The following is a 27,412-nucleotide window of genomic DNA, read 5'->3' as shown; positions in this document are numbered from 1 at the left end:
ATTGTTTTCAGTACTGCATACTGTTTATGTTAGGTTATTGTTTAGCTTGAAATGTACATGTGAATCATCTTTAGTATTGTATACTATTATACAGGGACATAATTTTATTTTTACTTCAATTTTTATTGTATCTGAGTTTTTGAATGTACTTCACTCCCACCCTTCTACTAGTAAACTCCAAGCGTCCTCCACACTGAACCGAGGCCGCGTATGTAGTACTGAGTTAGTGAGTATAGTGCGTTCCAGAAAAATGTTCACGTTTTCCAGTTACGAAAGAGCTTTCAATATTGAATCATATTTTCGCACAGGTACTGTCGTCCGTTTGCTTACGTCGCATCCCGATTTCCCCCACCTGCTTCTGTTCGCCCCTCTGTAAAGTCTAGTAGCTGGGCTGTCTTAACTCTTTTCTGAAAACATTAATTTCTGTTAGGAATTGGACGTCTATGTAATATTATACAACTGTTTAAAATAACTTAAATAAAAGGGCCTCGTTAAGTAATTAATTGTCACGTGATTTCCCCCCCCCCTTTCTACGACCCTGCGACAAAACCATTTGAACGGACAGTAGATAGCATTTCTGAGTAATTTTGTCTTTTCGGATCGGGCAGAAGTGAAGATTGAATTTACAGTACGTCAGGTACTCTTTTATAGAGTAGGTATACAATTATTTCAACATGAGTTACTCGTACGAAGGACGAAACTGGCAATTGGAATTAGTATAGTGCGATAATATGCACAAAAGAGCTGAAGCCTGTATCGAAATGAACGGCCACCATTTTCAAAAATGTGTTTAAATATCCATTTTATGATTATTTTTCAATTTAACTTCATTCTCTATATTGTACGCTAATGTGCTGTAACAGTACAATATATACTGCATAATGAATACGTCCGAATGGATAGCTCAATTCGTGAGTAAAAACACTCATTGTTAACACAGTACTGTATTTTGATTAAACAAAAACCTGATGAAAATTATCGAACTCAAAACTGCGATATTTCCTAGTTTACATAAATGGATGAACTACTTTTCTTCCCTCCTATACCTAGTAAAGTGATTTGTTTGTATTTTACGGCAGTATCATCGAACTCCAGTCTTGGAAGGGGGAGCAGGCGGTGTTTCCGGTTCTAGACCTTTAATCCAAAGATATAGCCAGGTCGATATTAAAAATGTTAGTAAAAATGGAATGATGTCCTTATATTAGTTTTATTTGCTTAATTAAAAAAATCCAGTAAAGGTAAAAAAGCGCTAAAAAAAAGATGCTACTATTAGGCCTGATACTCGTAGTTTAGCTATAAACCAACCAACCAACCTGTGTGACCACGTCCAATGTCGCGACCTTTCCTCACTACGCGCATCGAGATCATCACTCGCTTGATTTTTAATCCCGAGTTCTGCGATATTAAAGCGATAACAGACACGTGAGTAAACCTTAGTGGATAAAAATAATGCTGTACATGGAGCTAATTTAGGAATATCGCTTCATTAATTACTACTCTTGCCACAGACTCATGCTCTCCGCTTTTAACAAAAATGCAATATTCAAACAAGCATGGCGCTGTGGGTTTCATTCCCGAACTGGGCGACGCATTGTACGAGCCGGAGGCTGCCTGCCACTGATGGGTTCTTGTCTGTCCCCCGTCGTCTTCTCACTCTGAAACGAATTCGCAGTTCACTTGTCTGGCAGTTCTAGTATCTCAGTGGAGGTGACAATAAATTGTGCGGAGATCGCCGACAGCGTGTATGTCTTCGTTTCACCTCATTTTCGATTCCAGAGACTTCAGCAGTCACTGCCTACCACAACACAGTTCGCCTCTTAGTAATTCCGTTTTTAATAAAGCCAAGAAATGGTTTAGTTCTAATAAATTTCTTTTAAATGAAAGTAAAACTGCATCTTTGTTGTTTAGTAGTACAGTCATGGAAAATAATAATTTTAAACTTCTTGGTATTACTTGGGCAGACCATGTTGAGTCTGTTGGTAAAAAATTGTCAAGAGTAATATTTCTTCTGCGAAATTTGAAAATGTATGTTCCGAAGAATTACATTAGAGTTGTCTATTTTTCTTATTTTCATAGTATACTTCCTTATGGACTACTTTTATGGGGTAATAGTTCTCATACTAATAAGGTACTTATGTTACAAAAAAAGCTATTAGAATTATAACTACTTCATCAATGAAGGCACATTGCAGACCGTTATTTGTAAATGAAAAAATTATGACAGTAACATCACTGTATATTTATCAAGCCCTAAATTTCGTCAAAGAAAATTCACACATGTTGACTCATAGGAATGATGTTCATATATACAACACCAGAAACCGTGACCTTTTTGACATACCTAAGTGTAGGCTGACTAAAACAATGAATAATTATTTTATTATATCTTTAAAAATAGCAAATAAATTTCCGAGATATCTTTCTAATCTGGAAAGGAAGTCTTTTAGCAGACTTGTCTCTGGTTGGTTAATCAACAAGCCATTTTATGAAATTAATGAGTTTTTTAATGTCAACGTTGTTGAGAGTTTTTGAATTAATTTTATTGTTTTGTTGTTTACTTTTTATCGACTTTGTCAATTGCACAATGTTGTGTGCTCTGACTGTACAACACTGAATATACTGTAATATGTTCACATTGGCACGAGTCAAATAGAAGGAAGAGAAGCTTGGGAAGCAGTACAGCATCTCACAGCCGGACTGTTCTGAACGTCAAAATTAGCCTCCCACTTCATGACAGGCCCTCTCCTAGCAACACAGCTTTCACGCGATTTACTGCTACATGGCACGGGTTCCTATTAATTCATTCATTACTACACGTTTTCAATTACAGTATTCAACGTCTCTTTGTTGTAGTACAGCCCAGGAACAAAATTTGGGCCACTTGAATTTTCAAAGCTCCAGTTATAACATACTGCACATGCTCAGTCCTTCATTACGTGTCCACATCAGACGGCCTATTCCAGGGTTGCCATATGTACGACTGTAGTCGTACGCATACGACTATTTTGACGAATTGTACGAGGTACGACCGAACTCTATGTCGTACGTAATTTTGTACGACTATTTAGTGAAGGGAAACAATTATTTTGGAACTTATTATGTTGGTTTATAATTATTGAAATAAAACTGATGGTTAATTATTCCCTTTTAGACAAGATTTCTTCACTCAGTATGTTCTTGACTAATCCGAAAGAAACCTGCTTTAAGGGGATAAAATGGTTTGAAACTCGATCTGGTAACTATGCTTCCCGTGCAAGTCATATTTGTCACCTTGAGCTCTAGGTTCCACGTATACGGCGCGGTTATATCAAAGTAATACAGGTTTAATTTTATTAACTTCCTTGTCTGTTCGACAAATAAAGTCTTTTATCAATGAAATATTATCGCAGTAGCATTGATAAGTCTAAACGCGCCGACATTATATAGGTGTCGGGTTTGAGTCGACTGTAGATGAATTAATTTGATATAATTTTCAGCCGCCGCACAGTGGTCTAAAATCCATATTTAGGAGGACAAATGGAGAAAAATGACATGTAAAAAAATCAAATTAAACCCTTAAATTATTTTTCCTATATAACTGAGTAACACTGAATTGATAATCTTAATCAGCGGAGGTGGCTGCATAGCGAGATAAGAAGCCGGTAACATGCCACATTTCGCCACCCAGCATTCTTACTCAGCAAGCGCCGCGAGTCTACTGTTTTCTTTGTTCTGTAACTCTGTTGTAAGTGGTCGATTCCCTTCATACTTGGTATCAACATGTCAAGTAGTTCTTTGGGTATGTAACACTGTTTGTTTGTGTTACATTTAATATTATTATAGTATGTAAAATTAGCATGAATGGATACGGGACAAAATATAAATATAACCTTTGAGTGCAGATTTTGCTAAGGTAGAGAGAAAAAAAAAACCCTTTGGTTCGTCCAAAAATGATTTTTTTTCACTTCTAGTCTTAAGGTGCGCAGATTTGCGGAAGTAATAATTCATGAGCACTATTCTTTCGAGGTGCAGTAGTGCAATTTTTCTCGGTTGCAGTTATTTCAATATCTGTGAACCGAATCTGCTTCCGCAGTATAATTCAGGGAATTCAAGATGACAGCTTGTTAATTATGTACCAAATAAGCTTTCCGAGTGTCCAAAAGGTGCAACAGTACCTAAAATGTTACATTCCCCCCCCCCATAAGATTTTGTCTAAATGCATCCCCCTGTAAGGGGCACTTCTGCTCATACCAACGTAAACAGAGTTTGTACACAAAACAAATGTACTAAGTGTAACTACTGTATAAAATTTCATAAAAATGTGTTAGATGGACAAAAGTTACTAATTTTGTTTAATTGCGTCCCCTTATAAGGGGTAGTTACACTTAGACCAACGTAATGAGAGCTTGTATACAAAACATACATGCTATCTGTAACTACTTTGTAAAATTTCATAAAAATCTGTTAGGAGAAATGTTACTAATTTTGTCTAATTGCGCCCCCTATAAGGGGTAATTCCCCTTATACGAACGCAATCAGAGCTTGTATACAAAACATATATGCTACCTGTAACTGCTTTGTAAAATTTCATAAAAATCTGTTAAATATGAGAAAAGTTACTAATTTTGTCTAATTGCGCCCCCTATAAGGGGTAATTCCCCTTATACGAACGCAATCAGAGCTTGTATACAAAACATATATGCTACCTGTAACTGCTCTGTAAAATTTCATAAAAATCTGTTAGGAGAAAAGTTACTAATTTTGTTTAATTGCGCCCCCTATAAGGGGTAGTTCCCCTTGTACGAACGTAATCAGAGCTTGTATACAAAACATACATGCTACCTGTAACTACTTTGTAAAATTTCATAAAAATCTGTTAGGAGAAAAGTTACTAATTTTGTTTAATTGGGCCCCCTATAAGGGGTAGTTCCCCTTATACGAACGTAATCAGAGCTTGTATACAAAACATACATGCTACCTGTAACTACTTTGTAAAATTTCATAAAAATCTGTTAGGAGAAAAGTTACTAATTTTGTTTAATTGCGCCCCCTATAAGGGGTAGTTCCCCTTATACGAACGTAATCAGAGCTTGTATACAAAACATATATGCTACCTGTAACTACTTTGTAAAATTTCATAAAAATCTGTTAGGAGAAAAGTTACTAATTTTGTCTAATTGCGCCCCCTATAAGGGGTAATTCCCTTTATACGAACGCAATCAGAGCTTGTATACAAAACATATATGCTACCTGTAACTGCTCTGTAAAATTTCATAAAAATCTGTTAGGAGAAAAGTTACTAATTTTGTTTAATTGCGCCCCCTATAAGGGGTAGTTCCCCTTGTACGAACGTAATCAGAGCTTGTATACAAAACATACATGCTACCTGTAACTACTTTGTAAAATTTCATAAAAATCTGTTAGGAGAAAAGTTACTAATTTTGTTTAATTGGGCCCCCTATAAGGGGTAGTTCCCCTTATACGAACGTAATCAGAGCTTGTATACAAAACATACATGCTACCTGTAACTACTTTGTAAAATTTCATAAAAATCTGTTAGGAGAAAAGTTACTAATTTTGTTTAATTGCGCCCCCTATAAGGGGTAGTTCCCCTTATACGAACGTAATCAGAGCTTGTATACAAAACATACATGCTACCTGTAACTACTTTGTAAAATTTCATAAAAATCTGTTAGGAGAAAAGTTACTAATTTTGTTTAATTGCGCCCCCTATAAGGGGTAGTTCCCCTTATACGAACGTAATCAGAGCTTGTATACAAAACATACATGCTACCTGTAACTACTTTGTAAAATTTCATAAAAATCTGTTAGGAGAAAAGTTACTAATTTTGTTTAATTGGGCCCCCTATAAGGGGTAGTTCCCCTTATACGAACGTAATCAGAGCTTGTATACAAAACATACATGCTACCTGTAACTACTTTGTAAAATTTCATAAAAATCTGTTAGGAGAAAAGTTACTAATTTTGTTTAATTGGGCCCCCTATAAGGGGTAGTTCCCCTTATACGAACGTAATCAGAGCTTGCATACAGAACATATATGCTACCTGTAACTACTGTGTACAATTTCATAAAAATCTGTCAGGTAGCTGAAAAGTTATTAGTATGTCCGCTAAATTTGCATTCTAGACCACTGTGCGCCGCATTGATAGATATTAAAATATCTGCCGCCGCGCCGGCCAAAGATCAAATTTCTGCCGACTTTAAATACAACAAAGTTGATTCTAACCAAGCGTCATCGTGCACGCTTTACGGCGATAATAGTGTTGATGATGAAGAAATGAGTGGTGATTTGTATCAATCCTGTGTCATTGTGGATGTGAACAATAATTAGTAATAAATTCTTAAAATTTGGAACTGAAATTAACTGCTAGACATAGATAGGTTATTTTATGATTCTTTATCAACTGCGGTGGTTATCTGACTTCAATGATATGAAGGTGACAATGCCGGCGAAATGAGTCCAGCGCCGAAAGTTACCCAGCATTTGCTTTTAATGGGTTGAGGGAAACCCCCGAAAACAACCTCAACCAGGTAACTTATCTCAACCAGGATTAGAATGGTTCACAGTCAGACATACTAGCCATTATTACACAGCGGTGGCTAGAATTATATACATTTATTAGGAAGTTGAGAAATGTGCGACAATTTTATGCTGAAGTACGACAATTTTCATAAGTTGATACGACGGTTGCGATTCCTTTATCTGGCAACCCTGGCCTATTCGTTTAAGTTAGACGCGGCTGGCTAGCATCAGTGCACTACACAATCATCACCTTTCAGATAAGTTGTGCCACTCTCTGCATTCTACGACCTCCTGAATATTACCTTCGGACAATAAACCTGATTCAGTAGTCATACCCATACGTCTGTCCATTGAAGCAAATTGGACAATTGCTTCGGAGACGCTGCTGGCGACCCATTTCATCCATTAACTGATCATGATCTTGCACCGTACGGATGCACAATGCTGTTGACAATGTGTGTGTGTGTGTCATGGCAGCTTGCTATGTCTCAGTTGCTGACATACTCAAGTTCAACATACACAGGAATTCAGGTGTGCGGAAAGCTGGACATGGTACCGCATCCCTCAAATTTTGTTTCCTTGAGTCACAGAATGGGATCTGGACCATTCGCATTGAATTACTCGCCATGCACGGTTCGTCACAAGCTACATTGTCGTCGAGAGACTCTAGTATTCATAATGAACTTTTGTTACAGAGAAATTTGTACAAGGTATTATTTCGTAGTTCCTCGCCGTGGCGTCCTGCCAGGACTCGCGTTACGAAATGCGCATTGGTTCGAGTCTTCATGAGGGAATACTTTTTCATTAAATTTGGCCAGTGTATGGGGTCAGTATCCACCCAATATCGGGATGCATTTTAGGAGCTACGATAGGTAGCGAAATCCGGTTACGAAAGCCAGCTATAACGGCTGGGAGGATCATCACACTAATCACACGATACCTCTGTTATAGTTGGATGATCGTTCACCTCTGCTGAGGCATGTGCTCTTAATGGGCTGTTGCGCTGCGTTTTTTAATTATTTCGTAACTCTCGAAATAATAAAACTGTTCAATGGTTTCTGCACTTACTCAATTTACAGAACAATTTTTGTGTGTGTGTGTGTTTTTTTAATTTTTTCGTGGAATATTTTACCATAATTACAATAATGACTTACTTTCCTTTTCTAAATTAAATTTGTGAATTAATAAAATCACGTTAACTAATCCTAAATGTGACGGCGATGAATTTATTTACGAAGAGTGTATGCAAAGAAAGCGCTGGGTACAAAGAAATGGTACTCTACCATTTTGCTCGTAGTACGTGACTACCGCACATCCCTTAATAAATAAAACATTGCTGAAGGACGGAGCGAGCGTTCTGGTCACGGTCCTTACGAGAAGAATTGAGGCAGCAGAGGCTTGGAATAGATGAAAAAAGCAGCTAGCACAAAGGCAAGGTCTCCATTATATATTACCCAGCAACATCTTTCAAGAGAAACGGCTATAATACTTCCGAAAATGGAATCTATTCAAAGAACGCCCAGGAAAATTCGACGAGGAAAATCTATTACTTGAACCGAGAAACTCGGACAGATTGAAAATTACTGCTGAGAGATATATAGATGGGGATAGCTACATTCCTTTCACCCCGAATTAGAAGATAAATTATTTAATTTTTCAACAGATAAAAACTTAAAAGTAGAGGGCGTACGTCATATTATAATGCGGTCGCATGACCAAGAAACAGTGAGGAACTTACAAACTGTGATAAATCTCGACAGTGACGAAAAGTCTTGGTTCGACACATAGCTTTCATCTGTATTCCTCAGAACAATCATGACAGACTACAGCGTGTTCATAATGCATGCGTTCGATTTATTTGCAACGCCCGTAGATCTGACCGTATCACACCTTCACTAAATATGCAGTCCTGGGTCCGTCTCAAAGAGCGAAGAGCTATTCACTCTCTCACTTTACTCTTCAATATTCTTCAAACCTCTAACCCTAGCTACCTAGCTTCTCGTTTTCAACATTTGTCCTCATATCACGAAATAGATACTCGCTCACAACACCATATCACACTCTCCATTCCTAAACACAGAACATCCTCCTACTCTTCATCTTTCACCGTCTCTGCAGCTCATCTCTGGAACTCTCTACCACAACATGTCAGAGATTGTCGGACATTGTCTAGTTTCAAAAATAAACTAAAATTGCACTTCTTTAATTCAGATTCCTTTCAATTATAAGTCCTTTTCTCTGCGATATATATATATATTTTTTCCCCTTCTTTTCCCCTTTTTTGTTCTCTTGATCAGCAGATGAATTTATTCTTATATCCTTTTTATTGTGAATTTTATTTAATTTTCGTATTTCTTTTCTTTTTTATTATTATTTTATTACATTCCATTTTGATATATTCTTCCTTACGTTTTCCATATTAACCATTTGTACTAAATGAGTTGCTTTCACTATATTCCAATGTATTTTACTTTCTTTTTTTTCTATTATGGTATTATTTTCATGTTGTTTAGTGTCGATTTTATTATGCTATTATTATTATTTTTTGTAATATGTTAGTATTCTGTTCTTTAACTTTTTGTTAAATTTTAACTGCTTGTATACTTTGTGACCTGGTAGAGTATAAGAGAAGGCCCTATGGCCTTAACTCTGCCAGTATAAATAAAGAATTATTATTATTATTATTATTATTATTATTATTATTATTATTATTATATTGTCACAAATTATGTACAGTCGTAAAGTACGCTTACAATGAAAGGGACTGGGGTCTGGAGTTCGGTATATTGAATATTCCAGTGAAAAATTATGACACCTCAGTTGTTCTCGGGGTCTTCCTTCTCACCGTCAATATTTCGTCGCTTTTCCCCTCGTTAAAAATTATACACATCACAGACGCCGCAAGTAGGAGGCAACTAAAGTTCACTGAGCGAGTTGTGACAGTACATGCACCTCATGACGGACATGTTAACATCTGCTTGTGTGGCAATAACATAGTTCACAAGGTAACCATTTGTCATTGTAATGCTCTGACGAAAGTAGTTGTGAGTTCACGCGATTCGCCGCCAAGATCCTGTGGACTGAATGCCATAGTTTATCATCACATTCCCACGATACCGACTTCAACAGGTTTACAGGTCTATGTCCAGACAAACACAAAGAAACTCTACACTTGGCGCCAGAGCAAAACAATGAACAATTACTTCCAACCCAGAAAAGAATAATTCACGCAGACTTTCAGTCACACGATGGTGATGTCTTCAAAATTATTTGTGTGTATATATTTTTCGCCATGTAGCAAAATGTCCGCCGAAACATAATCGTAAGTCCTTGCCGTATGTAACATGGTTCAGGCTAAAGTCTTATGTTCCGTTACCACATTTAAGAACATTACTAAAATGTTTCATGAATTTGAGGCACTTGTATTCTAAACAGTTTTCTCTGTTGAAAAATATATGAACGACCTACCATTATTATTATTATTATTATTATTATTATTATTATTATTATTATTATTATTATTATTATATTTTGTTATGCTGATCCTTGCAAAAAATTCGAATTACATTACACGAATATTCACTGGATATAATTTTCAGATATATATTATTTTAATGTACCGAAGTACATATATTTCCATGCAGATATTCTGCGTCATCATACGATGAAAGAGTAATGGAACGGAGAAAAATTCTCTCTGGCACCGGGATTTGAACCCGGGTTTTCAGCTCAACGTGCTGACGCTTTATCCACTAAGCCACACCGGATTCTACCCCGGCGTCGGACAGAATCGTCTCAGTTTTAAGTTCCAACTCTTGGGTTTCCTCTAGTGGATAAAGTGTCAGCACGTAGAGCTGAAAACCCGGGTTCAAATCCCGGCGCCGGAGAGAATTTCTCTCCGTTCCATTACTCTTTCATCGTATGATGACGCAGAATATCTGCATGGAAATATCATATGTACTTCGGTACATTGAAATAATATATATAATATGCGTAAATCACTTTGTGATTTAAGACGGCGCTTATTCCGTCGGATCCCGGCCAACTAGTCACTCATTACGAGTGCACCTCAGCACATGTGTGGACTTCGGTCCTAGGTTCATAGATACCTATGACGTAGTGCAGAGGGCGGCCACTAGAGGGAACCCAAGAGTTGGAACTTAAAACTGAGACGATTCTGTCCGACGCCGGGGTAGAATCCGGTGTGGCTTAGTGGATAAAGCGTCAGCACGTAGAGGTGAAAACCCGGGTTCAAATCCCGGCGCCGGAGAGAATTTTTCTCCGTTCCATTACTCTTTCATCGTATAATTTTCATGCAAAAAGATTGCATATATTTTCATCATATAATTGCTTCGCCCCGTTCAGCCCTACGAAAAGAAAATTATATTTAGGGTAAATTAGGGTCTGTTGTACAGTCGGGCATGTTGGACACTCTGTACTTCAACGTGTTACCTCGCCACTTGTGGGCAGCACTTTCTGGTGGAAGTCAATGACGAAAGTAGCCACGTGTGGGGTTACTTCCGTCATTGACTTCTAGCAGAAAGTGGTGCCCACAAGTGGCGAGGTAACACGTTGAAGTACAAAGTGTCCAACATGCCCGACTGTCCAACAGACCCTAATTTACCCTGTACTTATTTTCTACTGTATACATTTCCGTTTACAATTACATTAGATATGTTCACGCTTACCTATGATTTCGTGATAATCTTATGACGTGCCGTAATGTCGCTAGATGTTTGATTGATAAGTGCCTATTATAAATTTTAGAACACAAGAGCCGTCTACATTGTCACCATGAGCACAACAAATACGGTTCCTCCCATTCTTCCTTCAACACGCGTTTCCGAACAGACGTCGTTGGTTTTGAGAAAGAAGCAATCTATATCTAATCAGATAGCCCGCCACTGGTAGATGCCTATGAACTGGAGTTGAAGGGGAGGGGGTGAGGCAAAGACAGTTTACTGCGACGTCACTATTGCTAGTGATCACGATGACATTTTTGCCGATCCTTGATCTATTGCGACGGACGGCGGCTCCGACATCACACAAACATAGGAGTTGCCATATTTTTTCGAAACGGAGGTGATAATGAAAGAAAAATTGTGGAAAGTATTCGTGGAATGACGTGGGAAAAGGGGAGAACTGCAAGAAAATCCTGACAACCTCTGCTTTGTCCACCACAGATAACTCCGACCGCTATCGAGGTCGAGTCCGCAGACATCGCAAACCACCAAGGCGACTTGCCGTAGTGACCCCTCAATAATAGAGTACCGTACTTCATCTGATGAGACAACATTCTGGGAAATCAATAACTTGAAATTCTATAACAATATTTAAATTGAAACATGACTGTGACTTGAGGGACACGAGAGAACAAGCTGACGACTGAATGGGTCAAAGGCACAGGCGACTGACGAAGATAATGTAACTGAAACCGAAGTATCTTAGAAACTAATATGGCGCGGTGTCGTATTGATTAGTCAGTTGCGTGTGGGCTGCGATCAGCATAGGCTACAACTTTTGAAAAATCACTTGTTCGCATTGTAACGGTCCATTCAGCGGACAAAATCCTCGACGATTTGGTTGACTAATTAGCGTCAAATGAAATATTACGACTAACATCAGGCAACTAGCAGTCTGAGGAGTTAATTTCACAAATACTGTAACTGCACTAGTTATTTATTTATCCTGGTAGAGATAAGGCCATCAGGCCTTCTCTTCCCCTCTACCAGGGGATTACAACTACAATATTAAGAATACAATTACAACTGTCCCCGAACACGAGCTTTGCTCTTTCGGGGTATTTTAATGTAACGTTTTTATGTGTATGTTATTATTAAATAAAATCTAATCTAAATGTCACAAAAATTATAATTACAATTAATATTAAATTTACAAATACAATAAAAATCAAAGTACTAAAAGATTAACTGATTAATAAAAGCTAGACAGTTTATTGTAAAAGTTAAGAAGAGAGAAGCATTTCTTTTATTGATTAAGTACAAATTAAACCTACTCTACGCAGTAAGAAAATGCTTAATAAGTTTGCTTTTGAACGCTACTAAATTCCGACAGTCTCTGATGTCACTGGGTAGGGTATTCCACAAGCCCGAGAGCGAGATTGTGTATGATGATGAATACGATGATGTCTTATGTGTTGGTATGGCTAGTATGCGGCTATTTTGCGTGCGTGTGAAGAGATTATGATATGATGACAGGTAACTGAAACGGGAGGCAAGGTAGGTAGGTGTAGAGGTGTGAAGGACTTGGAAAAGGAGAACAAGAGAATGAAAATTTCTACGTTCGTTAAGCCGTAGCCAGTTTAGAGTTTGGAAGGATGGGGTAATGTGGTCAGCGCGACGGACATCGCAGACGAAGCGAACACAAGAATTATGAACACGTTGTAATTTTTGCGACTGGTTGACACTGAGGTCAGTCAGTAGAAAATCACAATAATCGAAGTGGGGCATTACTGATGTTTCCACTAGTATTTTCTTGAGTGATAGTGGAAGGAATTTTCGAATGCTGTTTAAGGAATGTAGTATGGAAAGCACTTTTTTGGTAATATGTCACTGTATGTGTTGTAAGTTCACTCATTCTACAACATCCTGGATTAAATGTCGTAAAAGTTAATTGTTCTCCCTCAAAATTCAATACAATAAATGTAGTAACATTTGCAATCTTCTATGAAAATATCCACGAAGGAAAAAAGCGTTATCAGACTTTCTTGTTTTTATCACTTGAAAGTTTCATGACTGAACATGAAAATAATACGTTTCCTTTCGCTGAGTATGGATCCGTGTTTTTTTTATGAATTCAACAAATTCATTCGTTACATAAAAAGTAAATTATGAACTACTGGAAGAAATTAATGGTTTCTTGTGAATTAAATGTGCTTTCTGATGGGCTAATGTTTTCAAAACTACGTAGATGTGGAGTTGTATTAAAGTTATTTATACCGCATTTGTCCATTTTATTTCAGATAATAATAGTTCTCGAATAAATAGTGTATAGCAATAGAACTGCAAGACGCGTCAATACGGTGAGACAAACGTCTTTGAAAAAAAACATACACAAAATATGTTAATAAAATGTTAGTTGAATCTATCTTGAGCCAAAGAATTGAAGTATGACTAAAGACTGAAAATTGCAGAAAGAGAATAGCCTATTGGCTGTGAAAATGCCTTGAGACGCAGTACAAGAGTGACCAAGCAACAGATCGAGAAAATAGGCACGGGATAAATGCTGAAGAGACTGACTGTGGTAAAAGATTAGAGATTAAGATTTTGAAGTCATTTCGCCAACTGATGAGCATGGAAGGAGAAAAACAGCCTGAAAGACATTCGGGAAAAAGAACGGAGCGTCGAGCTGCAAATAAGAGACCACACGAGTCTTTGTTGATAATGCAGCTGCCTTTCGTCACAGCAATGTAAGCCTATCCTTTCTATAGAAAGAAGCGTGATAATGAGAAAATGCTGTTGGGAAGCTAGAACTCGAAGCTGACCCAATATTGAATCATGTGCTGCGTTTACACATCACATAAAAGAGGCTTCCTGCAGCTTGCAATTCAAGCGCGGATTATGCATATCTGCTTGATCCCAGCACTTGTCAGAGGGTATGCAATAAATTAGCGCTTTCCATATTCTGTCTCACTGAGCGCGCTCTCTCTCTGTCGAGCTTGCTCCGACGCTCACATTGTGTATTTTAAGTCTTTAACAGCCTTTAGATTAATTGCGACGTACGAAATTTACGGAAATGGAAGGATATATCTAGTATTCATCAAATGGGTACTGTCGCGTTCCTCAATACACATTTCTATGTTTGCGTGGCGCTGAATATACAATTATATTTAATTTACTATCGATTTCCATTATTATTATTATTATTATTATTATTATTATTATTATTATTATTATTATTATACACACGGACAGAGACGCTCATAAACTGCGAAAAGTATATCTACGGAACATGCTACTCCCTTAGGTGGAAGAGTTATTTTCGTGAAACCAGGAGCGTAGATTTGCAGCCGGAAAATACCGCAGATGTGGTTAACAAAGGAACTTTCCAAAGTCATCATGTCAATATTCACCCTTAAAAAGTCGTCCAAAGTACGTAGACACTGTAAAGGAAAAGCTGAACAGAAAAATTCAGCTGCCAGAGATAAATACAAAAATCAGCTTCCAGAAATTTCTTAAAATCGACATTTGAGGAGATCTATCTGGCTGTTGATACACATTCTGTCGGTGATCGTCCATATTTGTACGTCAGTGGTCTGCAGATCAATAAATTAATATAAATATTACGGCTTGGATGTTCTATGTCACACTGCAGTTCAGTAAGGGGATATTTCTCATACAGGTTCAGCAGAGAACACACACAGTTCACAGTTAAATTATGAACTCCAAATTACAACCATCTCCTGATGGTCATGGTAACGGTAGTTGATTTTGAATGATCTTTTCTTCAAGAACTTGAATGGAGATGTTAAAATTTCGCTTCTCTGAGCTTTCCTTTTCTGAGTTTCGCTCCTTCTCTTATTGGCATCTGAGAGAGGTGAAAGCTTCTTCACAATATTAACAACTGGCATAGTCTTGGTCGAATGATGTTTTGGCGCTTTCATCTGCAGGCCTAGAGCTTCTGTTTGATGGTGTGGTGGAACTTTAAAAAACATGGACGTTTGACCTGGAATTTGAAGGAGCATTTCGTTCTTCTGAGACTTGTACAGGAGTTTGTTCATCTACAGCTGGTCTAGATGTGTTGTCAGCACGTAGTTCAGCTGTGCCCTCCTGAGCTTCTGGGATGTCTGTTAAGACCTGCTTAACAGCACTTTTCATAGATTCTTCCGACCACGAACTCCGGTTAATGCACCTTCCCTTATAATTCGGCATTATTATCTGCAGAAACAGCTCTTGTGATAGGAACAATAAACTTCCATATTACACTGACGACCAAAGAAGGCGTAACATTCCGTTCCTACTCTGAATATTTTTCTGGGAATCGAACCAGAGACCTCTGGATCTATAGTCAGACATTTTAACCACATTACAATAGCACAAGAAAGAGTAGTGTGTTGGATAATTTTTATTCCTGCTTTGTTTCATTTGAAAACATTGCCAATACATTCCTAAACGTTTAAAAACTTTGAAATGTTATTGTTAATGTCGTTTTAATGTTCATAAAAGACATAGGGCCGTATTCATAGACATTCTTAGCGCGGGCTTTCGGTGGATGATCAGCGAACTAACGTTTTTCGTATTCATAAACCAGTGTTAGCGATATGAAATGATATGAATCCTGTTTAGCACGCTCGTAACCCGGGCTAGCGAAATGTCTATGAATAGCACCCTGAACTTCTTAGATAGAATGTGTTTACTTGTTCAATAACTTTGTTTTTAATTGATAATTTCCTTCTCTTATTATTATTATTATTATTATTATTATTATTATTATTATTATTATTATTATTACTTGCTGGCTTTTAAGGAACCCGGAGGTTCATTGCCGCCCTCACATAAGCCCGCCATTGGTCCCTATCCTGAGCAAGATTAATCCATTCTCTGTTATCATATCCCACCTCCCTCAAATCCATTTTAATATCATCTTCCCATCTACGTCTCTTATTTTAAGGTTCATAACAAGCTGTTTTTTTACGGTGATGGGTTGTTAGCCCTTCGCCCAACCCCCCCATTTTGTTTGTATTGTAGTCGAATGACCAATAGAACTTGTGACGAGCCTCGCAGAGAACCCCAATAGCAAACATTGCGCCGTGGTTATCAAAGCTTCACTGGACCACTCGCAATCGAGCACACCTGTCCAAGCCTCCCTCTGTGACTCTCAATAATTGAAGTGTTGCTTGCGGCTGCGGCGCACATCATCCCCACAGCAGGGGTGCCAACCCAACGCCACTCGTGTTGTGAAATTAAGCTTCTCTCTTAAACAGACGTATAGTCAAAATGGAACAGAATATACGAGGGAGAGTCAAAAAGTAACCTTGATAATTGCTTTATTAATTGAATATGTATAATAAGACTACAAACACTTCATCACTTTTCAACATAGTCCCCACTACGTTCAATGCAAGTGTTCCTGTTATCCTACGTTGTAGTGTTTGTAGTCAAATAATAAAACAATTATTAAGGTCACTTTTTGACTCTCTCTCGTAATATACTAAGAGGAGTTCAATTCAACTAAATACAGCATGACAGCCAATCTACGATTAACATTATTATTAGTGGCACGTGACACGTCAACATGCTGACAATTTTAAAACATCTCACTTATTGTATTTCCTACGTCCATATTTTAATACTTCGAAAACTGTGAGTGCAAGATGTGACAAACTCGATTTTTAGACAACCAATACGCTCTGTCCTTTAACGGACTGGTTGTTACGAAGTAGAACTCATCTTCAAAGAAGAATTACAGGAAAATCGGTGTGTACACTTATCTTACCTCTGATTATTTTACCGTCTGTCCACTGCCTTCAATTGTTTGCAAAGGACCAATATTTCTGAATACCTATCTATACATGGTACCCACGATAGTTAGTTTTGTGAGACTTGCAAAAATTCTCTGCTGTTATGCAAATCTGGCTTTCAGGTAGTAGCTCCCTGTAAAGCAGGTTTGAATAATTTCAAGGAAAAACTGTGACTGTGTCGTGTATAGTTCCTGGGGTTGCTCAGTCAGGAGAGCATTCGTGTGCTAAGCGAAGGGTCCCGGGATCGATACCCGGCCCCGGAACAATATTTCCTTGAAATTATTCAAACCTGCTTTACAGGGAGCTACTACCTGAAAGCCAGATTTGCATAATACATTCGTTGCTGGAGGTTCGTTAACAGAAAGCCACAATTTAAGTCGCACAGAATTGTGTGCACTCACAGTTGAGTTCTGGCGTCTTGTCAGCTCATGTGAGTTGTGTGGATATAAAAGGAAAAATTGTGACGGTGTCGTGTATAGTTCCTGGAGTAGCTCAGTCGGTAGAGCGTTCGCGCGCTAAGCGAAGGGTCCCGGGATCGATCCTGGCCCGGAACAATTTTTCCTTGAAATTATTCATTCTCTGATGTTGTCCAGAAAGTGACTTTGTGCTCAGATATGATCACAGGATATATTCGCTCAGGATACCGTCGAATTGCTGCAGGTTGATTTTTACCTTCGTGGCAACACTGAATGGAATGGCCATTGTCCCTTCCGCAAACAAGTGACGGGCTTTGCAGAATGTACCACTGTACATATGTCAAAGGGAAGGTATAGAAATATCGAGTTCTAACAAAAATCTCTAGATTTCAATGCGTATTACGAACTATCTATCCTTTCTCCTTTGTCAGTAAATTTTGTTCCCTTAGTTGTTCTTCAGCTATATCTTTGACAGTGTGTCTTTTATGGAATTCCATATGTGGTTTGGATCAATGTTTTCTTCATCATTTACATTTTCCACCAGGTTAAATCTTTTTTTTTAATCCTAACTCATATTGAAATTTTATATTGTCTTCTATATTAGTTCTGGGAACTTTATTCCATCTGAATCTTTGTTTAACTTTAGCTATGATTAGATCCACATTCTCCACTTCTGACATTACGAGTACTTGGTCAATCTGATTCCGAATCCCATGTTACTTGGTGGATTCTCATTACTTTTAAACCGCAGGAGTTACCAAAACTTATTAACCTCACTCCACTTCCACTGGCAGAGCCATGCAGACTCTCTTCGCCAACACATGGATGCTACAAGTCTTCTTTCTCTATTTTCGCATTTGAACTTGATAATAAAATCTTCGCATCATATTTTGGCAGTTGACATTACAAATGTTCACATAGAAATTGCCTTTCTCTTCTTCTACGCACTCTTCAGTTGGATCATAAAAGGATATTAGATATGTTTGAAAATTTTCCTTTTAATCGAATGTAGCAAAATCTGTCGTCTATTGGGTCAAATTTTATCACCGTACTCATAAGTATTTTTATTGCAAATTCTGTTCCATTTCTATGCGGCCATCTTCTCTCACTTCTTGTATCCATATCGCAGTGTTCGTATGCCGTTGTCGTCTTGATTGTTTCATCCCCTCCGAGGCTTTTTGTGATTGTTTCTGAACATTTTCATTTTAACGAAGTGAGTTGTTGGCCCTACGGTCAACCCCTCAGCCTGGAGGACCAGAAAGCTTGTTTATCGAGGTTTTCTATCTCTAACCTTTGATAAACCGATATCAAACCACAAGGCAGCAGCTGCTGGTTTTGGTTCACCCCGGGGATTTTATTTTCCCGGTACCCGCCATATCTGGTGAGCATGCCCCTATTCGTCACCTGGGGAGGCGCCCGGATGGGAGATTAGCAACTCCGCTACATACAAAATTCCATGATTGTCCATTAATCTGTTTTTGTGCAAACCTGTGAAGATTTTGAAGCAATATGAAATAAGAATAAACAGCGAGACAACCTGATCTTGTCAGTACAACACAAGGACACATCAGGAAATTGGTCTGAATCAGGGGTAGACTATAAGATTCCACATTCGAGCATGAATCGTCGTCGTTCTCATCATCGTTAGATTCTTAGAGAAAATTGCTCAAATTTCCTTGAAGACGGAGGGACATAATATAAATTCATGATGATGATTATTATTATCATTATTATTATTATCATCATCATTATTACTAAAGAAAATTGCTCATAAATTTGCTTGAAGTCTAAGGGATATAATATCAACTCCTACTGCTGTAGTTTCATATCCTCGCATTCTATTAGAAGATAATCCATGGAGACAGTCCATCGACGCTAGATAACCTCGCAGTTGATACAGCGTTGTTAAATGACTAATTTATAAGTAGCAATATATTATTATTATTATTATTATTATTATTATTATTATTATTATTATTACTATTATTATTATTATTAACACCAACATTTTCGTTGTCATTATGAGATCAAATTAGAACATAAGTGCTCGGGAAAAGTGACATAAGTCAGTTTCCACAAACCTTGTTTGATAATTTATTGTCAACTTACACTGGTTTATGTCGATTTGATTTTTTCTGTATGAATTATTGTAATGGGAGGAATACTTATGTATTTTTTTCCAAGCGAGCAGATGTTCCGTAAGTTGTCAATAAATTATCAAAAAATGTTTGTGGAAACTGACTTGTGTCACTTGTCCCGAGCACTGCAGATATATTTCCTTGAAAACAAAACGGTCATACGAGATCAATCCTTGCCGGTGGTAATAATAACAATAATGTGCCCTTCTAATGGAATGACACGAGATTTGAAGTCACTCATACGAATCATCTTCATTGCAGGGTGTCCGATGGCGCCGTAGGGAGAGCACGAGCCGCCGCTGATCAACAGCACAACTGGATGTGTTCTCCCCTCGTACTTACTACAGACCTTATCACCAGCTTCAGACTGTCAGCATGGATTTGCATTATAAAAGATATTCACACTTTGTGATGATGTCGTGTGCAACGGTGACGTCACTAGATTGAATGTGATCAGTTACACAGCATTGTGCGTCTCTTCAGTATTCTAACAACGTGATAGTAACATGTAAATGTTTTGATAATAAAACAATTTTCATTTTGTGTGTATTTCTCTTATCAGTATTATATTGCATTGATGCTCACAATCATGTGCGAAGTAAGGTCGTTGCTGAGTTTGATCGAAAAGTGCTTCAAATAAAATATTGTCTTCCAAATACAAAGTCCTAATTAGTACGGTTGGCTAGTCTGGTGGACTTTGTCTCTTTTAATTGTAGGAGTTATTCAATATCTATAAAAATACATATGATGGTCTTGACGGAGATCAGCATTCATGTCCCACAGTACAGGAAATGAGAATGCAAACAGTTGTAGTAAATGTGGACTAATAAACCAATAGAGTTACCTTCCCTGTAACAGCAAGGATACAAAGAGAGCATATTTTCATTTATGCGTTAGAAGTTGAAGCAAGATTCTGTCGATTCTAAAATCAGCGACGAATTACAGTTGATGATCAAACGTAACTCTGCTTCTGAAGAGGGTTTTGTTCGTACGCCACAATGTCGTTAGGATGTATATGGGCTATTCCATATGAAATCGATCAGTAAAAACCCTCGCATTTTTATACCCTAATTTTTTCCCTATTTATACAAAGTGCTGAGGAGAGTGCATTTTAAAAAATATACTATCGAAAGTCAAACGGTTTTCGTATTGTTGAGCGACAAATTTAGCGCATTTTAGAAAAACAAGCCTCTTTAAGCGCTCAGAACTATGGAACCATTTACTGCAGAACATTGAACGAGAGCTCATTTTGAAGCTGACATTTGGTAGGTTATGATAAGAAGTAATCCTTATTTTTATTGTACACAGAGAGACAGATAATCTGATTTTACTTACTTTTAGGCTTTTTGCCCATTTGTAAAAATGTAAAAAATATTGAGAAAAAACCTTGCATTATTAAGAGGGATTCGGCATTGTTTGCTTAGTGGCTCGGCAATAAGTTTCGAGGGTATTAAATAGATTATTTTCACACGCCTAGACTTGAACGGCGCAGTACCGCTCGCACTGGCCGAGAGATGAAGATAAGCGAGCGTTGGGCGTCTTTTTATTCCTGTGTTTATGAAAACCTATGATAAAACTAGCCCAGCTATGCGCTACTAGACGAAACATCACGTGTTTTTCTCCTGGCGTTGCTTGCCTAGGCTAGCTCCCGCCTCACAGTCAGCTGGTTAGTTCACGCGCGTACTATTTATTTTCTTTATTTGATATTTTCAATACTTTCTTATCAACGGTGCACCAGTAAAAAAATATGTGTTTATTTGTACTTTCAATGCGGAATCTAACCATATATTTTAAAAATATTTTTTCGTGGACAAAGGCGTCTTAATGAAGAAAAATCTAAATTTCTCCATTTCCATAAAAAGTAAGAAAAACTGTTTACATGTCAATATAAACTTTAACTTTTCAGCATCAAAATAAACCATGATTTTGATCATTGGGTGAAAGGGTTTCGGAGCCACAACAGTTTAAAGTTGCCAATTTTATGAAAATACGATAAATTTAAATATTTTTAATTTAAGCACTATGAAGTTCTGATGTCTCAAACTTTGCAAAAAGCATTGTATCACAGTTGTCTACGGACAGAAAAAGTTTCATTGTATTCAAAAATTGCAAGGTCAAGTTTCTCTATATTTCGGTCGGTTTGAGATGGAATAGCCCATATAGAAGTGGTGGGAAAAAATGTAAGGATTAAGCAGTAGTGCAAGCAAAAAGATCTCGGTCAACAAACGATCCGTTTCGGAGATATTGAAAGTTTTATGTTAAGACTCGCCACTGACCAGGGAAGTACTTAGTGTACACATTGCTAAGAAAACTTTTACTAAAGACAAAATATTTCGGTTTTGCAGATTTTAACAAGCAAGATGACACATGCTTTCTAGATGTTAAAGTATTTCTGCATCTATCAATAAATTGTTACCTCTTTCCACATTGAGGGGGCTCCCACACTAGCGCTGCTGCAGATTGTGACCTTTCACAAAATTTTAAATATCTCAGAGATAATTCAGTGAATCTTTCTCATTTTTTTGTACACAAATAAATGATATCTGGACCTCTCATTTGGAGTCAACAAATTTATAATTATCAAATTAATTAACTATTTCTATTTACACAGTTTAAAGGAAATAATTTGTTGCTACATAAGACGAAGAACGTAGTATCTTCCCAACCACTTGTCAGATTCTAAGTTTATTTTTCATTTCTGACTTCAGAAATGCAGCGTTAGAGGATGGGCCACAGTCAACTTCCTACGTTACAAAGTTTTTAACTATATTTTTTTTTATATTGTCAGGAGAGCTTTTTCATTAAGATTTGAGAGAATTCCATAAATCAAATTTTCTCTTGTTAATTCATTAATCTGCTCTTTAAACGTTATATCCTTATTTTATATTTATACATAGGCTGGTTGTATGTATAAAAATGAAATGATATTAACAATTAAGAGTAAAATGAAATAATTATAGGCCTACAATGTATTAGAAGCATAGGCTTGAACGACTACTGATCAAGAAGTCTCCATCATTCAGAGTAAAATGTTTAGAGACATTTGCGCCAGTACACGCACAGTGGTGAGTAAGATATGAACAATAACGAGTTAGGACTGTTGGTCAGCATGCTGGCTTCCAGATCAGGAGGTCCCGGGTTCGATTCCCGGGCTAGGCTCTCGGTGAATTTTTCTTGAAGAAGAGGAATTCCCTGGTTGTCTAGAGTCTGGAAATTTGTATGAATGTGAGTGTGCCGGGTTAATATAAATTAACCAATCACAATATAAAAATACGTCAGGACTGTCGCTGGGCAGTAATCTGAACACAAACCTGAACACACGTTTCAGCGTCACATTGTTGACAAGTAACTCCATCTGTTAGCACAACCATAAAGCATCTAATAGATGCTATAGAGTTACCAACAACGAAAAAAATAAATAAATAAATAACGAGTTACGACTTACACAAAGATATGGACATTATAGCTTACTGTATATGGCTGAAATGGGCAGGACATATTATAATATACCCACCAAAAATCCAAAGGACGGCCAAAACTCTGATGGGAAGATGGGATAATTAAGACACTAACTGCTAGGAGAAATAAATTGACGAGCATTGGTGCTGACTGGCAAGAACTTCAAAAGAAGGCTCTGGCCCAAAGAGAAGTATTGGGCCACTAATGGTCATGATATTTATATGCATAACATTAATTACGTCGTGCGAATACTTTCCTTCATTGTACCACATAAATACAGCCTATTAGCAATCAGTGAACAACGAGACTGATAGAACATAAAGTTATTAAAATTTACATTAATAAATAATTATAAATAAGAAATGTGGTTTATGGAATTCTCTCAAACCTTCAAGGCTTACCATTATGTCACACAGCAAACGATGACAGGCAGCAATTCAACTTAATGGCTTGCTAACGGCGAAAACGTAACTCACGAATACATTGTGGCTCGCAATGATAGTTGTGCATATCCCTTGCTTCCTACCTCCCACAACCCCACCCTCTCACTTACTGGAGTCAAACTCCGTTCCATTTGTATTTGTCTCTGACCTGCGAGTGGCGTATCGTCCAATGTCTCTCTCGAAACCATGTACGAAAGTTCCAAGTAGGATGGGAGGACGCATTTTTTTGCTGACAATATGATGATAATATTAAATGTATGATTTGTTCAAGAGTATTACGAGGAAAACGGTTGTATAACATAAAACGGCATTATAAGTTACTACATATTACTGATGAAACATTAAAAGGTTAAGTATTATTATTATTATTATTATTATTATTATTATTATTATTATTATTATTATTATCTCTATACGTCGATCATTTTCAGCAGATGTACGAATATTGCGGTTAGATCTTCAATTTAAACTCACTGATTTACGATGTGATGTCAAATGAAAGCTAGATGTAAAGACTTGACAAATGTTCAATCTTTCAAATCTTTGTCAAAAAATAAATATCCGAAGCTTCGTTCTTTCGCTTGCTCTGTTGAAGCCATGTTCGCTGTAACTTACGTTTGTGAAAAATTATTTTCAACAATGAAAATAGTAAAAACCAAATTTAGAACACGACTGACAAACAAATACCTTCGTGATCAACTACGACTGGTAGTAAGTGACATAATTCCTGATTTTGAAACTGTCGCATAGACATTCTGAAGACAGTTAATTTTAGGTTGTGATAATGTGTTCTATGTTTTATTGTTCATTTCTTTCTTCGTTACACGTACTAAACATTAGTTTGTAGCCTTATATTATATAAAATTTTATTCAAGTGCTAGACGTAAGGAAAATGAAAATCCGTTAATACGTCAGACAGTTGCTTTACTTCCCCTTCGGATGTCCGCCTCCCTCCATAGGTGCTATGCACGTTGCAGGTTACACAGTGGCTCGGCGCACGATCGCATTTTCGCCACGGCTGCTCTAACAAGTTAGCACTGTATTTCATTAACATTCTCCATCTTTCAAGGTCGTAGATACACATTCAGAGGACTTATTACCTAACAACCCTCAAACTATCTTCAGGGTCATGATTTATTACGGGAAATCAAACAAGATTACTGTTCAAGTAATTCCACCGTGGCGTTAACTCCCTCACAATATATTCCATTGTTTCGCTTTCACACAACCGTGAAGTCGGAATTAGGTAAGAGCACACGCAAAACATTTTTGAGCATAAAGTCACAAAGCAGTTTTCAACACATCTTCCACAAAACTCTTTGTCTTCTACATTGATTTCTCTTACAGAATAGCACACGAGTAGGTGTCAACTTGATAACGGCCGAGATCGAGATGTGGCGCTCTGAAATATTACCAGTATGATTTTCTCTTGGAAAATCCACGTCTGAATCTCATTTTACGTTCCTGGGATATTACATTCAAGAAAATTATTTATAAAATATTCTGTATGTAGAGTAGGTATGTATGTATGTATGTATGTATGTATGTATGTATGTATGTATGTATGTATGTATGTATGTATGTATGTATGTATGTATGTATGTATGTATGTATGTACGCATGCAGGTATATACTGTATGTATGTATTGCATATTCATTTATTTATTTGGTAGATTTATTTCTACTAGCAGAGTTAAGTCCATAAAGCCTTCTCTTCCGCTCAACCAGTATTGGAACAATAGCAAATATAAAAATAGCAGAAATACAGGAACAATATAAATTTATGATGATGATGATGATGATGATGATGATAATAATAAAATGAAAACAAATTAGTTACATGTAATTCTAAGAATCAAACAATTGAAGTAATGTGTATTATAAAAAATTATATTTTAGGAAAGCTTACAGTCTAAGCAGTCTATTTGACAACCGGGTTTTGAAATTACGAAAAGCCTGAAATCCCACAAGGGCAACGGCCTCCTACAGGAGAGTGTAGGGTAAGCTGAAGGTCTGCTACACTTGGGAGCCAGTCCAAGAGAGCTTACACTATACTTACAAACTAAACACATAAATTATAATCCGAACACAACTGTCCACACTAAAAACACGATAAAAACAAATTTACACAAACTGAACACATATACAGTCTTAACTCACACACAAACTAAATACACAAAAACCTATACCAATTGCACACATAAATTGTACAGCCTAAACATATCACTAGAAAATTGATAAGGAGAATTACAACTTAGCTTGTTCGTGAAAATGGGTCACCTTGAATACGTTAAATTTTAAGAAGTAACTTAGTGTGTTCATATTACAGTTTTTGAACTGTCAAAGACGTGAAGACGGTCACATTCACGATAACACGCAAGACATCCGAATACAGAGGGCTTCATCCATTATGGTCACAGTTCGCACATCTTGCATTAAAATCATATTTTTAATTAAATGAAATGAAGAGAATTTATAATGTAAAGGAACGGCAGCGCTCTCGTCAGCCGCAGTCAGTATCGAACCCAAGTCCAGTCCTCGCTCTAGCACTCAGCTGCAGGATAGCATTACTACGACTGTTTCAAAAAATGTTAGGCGCAAACAGAATTTAAGTACCTAATTTAATTTATGTAGGCTAAGTCCTAAGTCTTGTACCCGAGCACGGGGTTAAGCTTATTGCGGGTAAATTTTTACGAAAATGTTGAATCAATTTTGAATTTGAATTTGTTCATGAAATTTTCCAAAGTTTGCAAGTAATATTTTTCAGGGCAATCTCTTGATCCAGTGGTTAGCGACATTGGCTAGTGACCAGGAGATTTCGGGTTTAACTTACGACTCTCACGAAGAACTTTTGTGCGAGATCGTGCGTATTTGCTTGCTTTCCGCACACAACCAATACGCGGTAAGTGTGAAATACCACATTCAGTATTCCCAACCTAACACACATAACAATTTCCCTATTCTTACCGCTTAAGCGTCATATTCATTTTACTGCTTTAGGCTTTTAACATATTATTTTTAAAGACGTTCAATATAGTAATAATTATAAATTGAAGACTTACCACTGCAATTTCACCTAAATTTCACTATTAATTATTGTTTTTAAATATTTGCAAAAATTAAGTAAACTCTACAACACCACAAAAGTTACTGCATTTGTAATGCAAGTAACATTAAGGAAGCCGTGAAAAAATCAACAAGATTCCAGACTCAACATAGACTGGGGGAAAAAAAAAGACAGACGTATATCACGGCCTGCTGCAGTATAGTAAACACAGAAAACATTTTATAGGAACAATGTTGAAGATAGATATATTTGTTTTCCAAAGTTGCCGTCATTGAACAGAAACCAAGATGGAGATTTCATTGCAACTAATTAGAAATTCCTCTTTCAGGTATGTAATAAACGATCTTCGCACAAAATAATGTACGATACACGAGCGGTATGTTTGTTTTCATGTTCTCGGAAATTAAAAAAGCTCAACTACGTTTCGCTTTTTCAATCTTTTCCTCGAACATGAAAACTTCAACATACCGCTCTTGTAACGCATATTACTATTTCGTGGTTAGGAATTGTTGCTTGATATGCATAGTCTGTTCCTCGCGTCATCCTCAGGTTCAGTTAGGTATGGGTGACAGGAGGGACTGAGCTCAGAACATCTCAAGAGGTCACTACGGGCCTCCGAGACCCAATGGACTTAGAGTTTTATTTCTTTTTTCGCACTGAGGAGCAGCTCTAAAGCTAACACGGCCTTCTGGCGCCTCATCAATGCGAACGTCCTAATTATTGTAGCTCAGCTATGTGGCGCCACCAGTCGAGAGACCTACGTAAGCTCAATGCCCAGTCACAATACACCATATTATGGGTATGTGCAATTTAAACGATATGATCACGAATATTACAATGGAAATTTACTTTGGAATGACTCTGGGAATTGGGTGAACCTCGAAA

At 37.2% G+C, this 27,412-nt stretch overlaps 1 protein-coding gene across 1 annotated transcript in view; it reads left to right on the top strand.

The window, feature by feature from the left end:
* Positions 1–20,107, top strand: part of LOC138708698 (uncharacterized) — a 115,591-nt gene extending 95,484 nt beyond the window's left edge. Inside the window, exon 8 of the mRNA XM_069838798.1 lies at positions 19,820–20,107. Within this exon, the coding sequence (XP_069694899.1) occupies positions 19,820–19,839 (20 nt within the window). The 3' untranslated portion in view covers positions 19,840–20,107. The remainder of the gene's footprint in view (positions 1–19,819) is intronic.
* Positions 20,108–27,412: the final 7,305 nt, after the last annotated feature.

The sequence above is a fragment of the Periplaneta americana genome, chromosome 11, assembly GCF_040183065.1.
Source record: "Periplaneta americana isolate PAMFEO1 chromosome 11, P.americana_PAMFEO1_priV1, whole genome shotgun sequence".
NCBI classification, from domain to species: domain Eukaryota; kingdom Metazoa; phylum Arthropoda; class Insecta; order Blattodea; family Blattidae; genus Periplaneta; species Periplaneta americana.
Note: the sequence above shows the minus strand (reverse complement) of the source record. Positions and strands in the feature narration are given on the sequence as shown.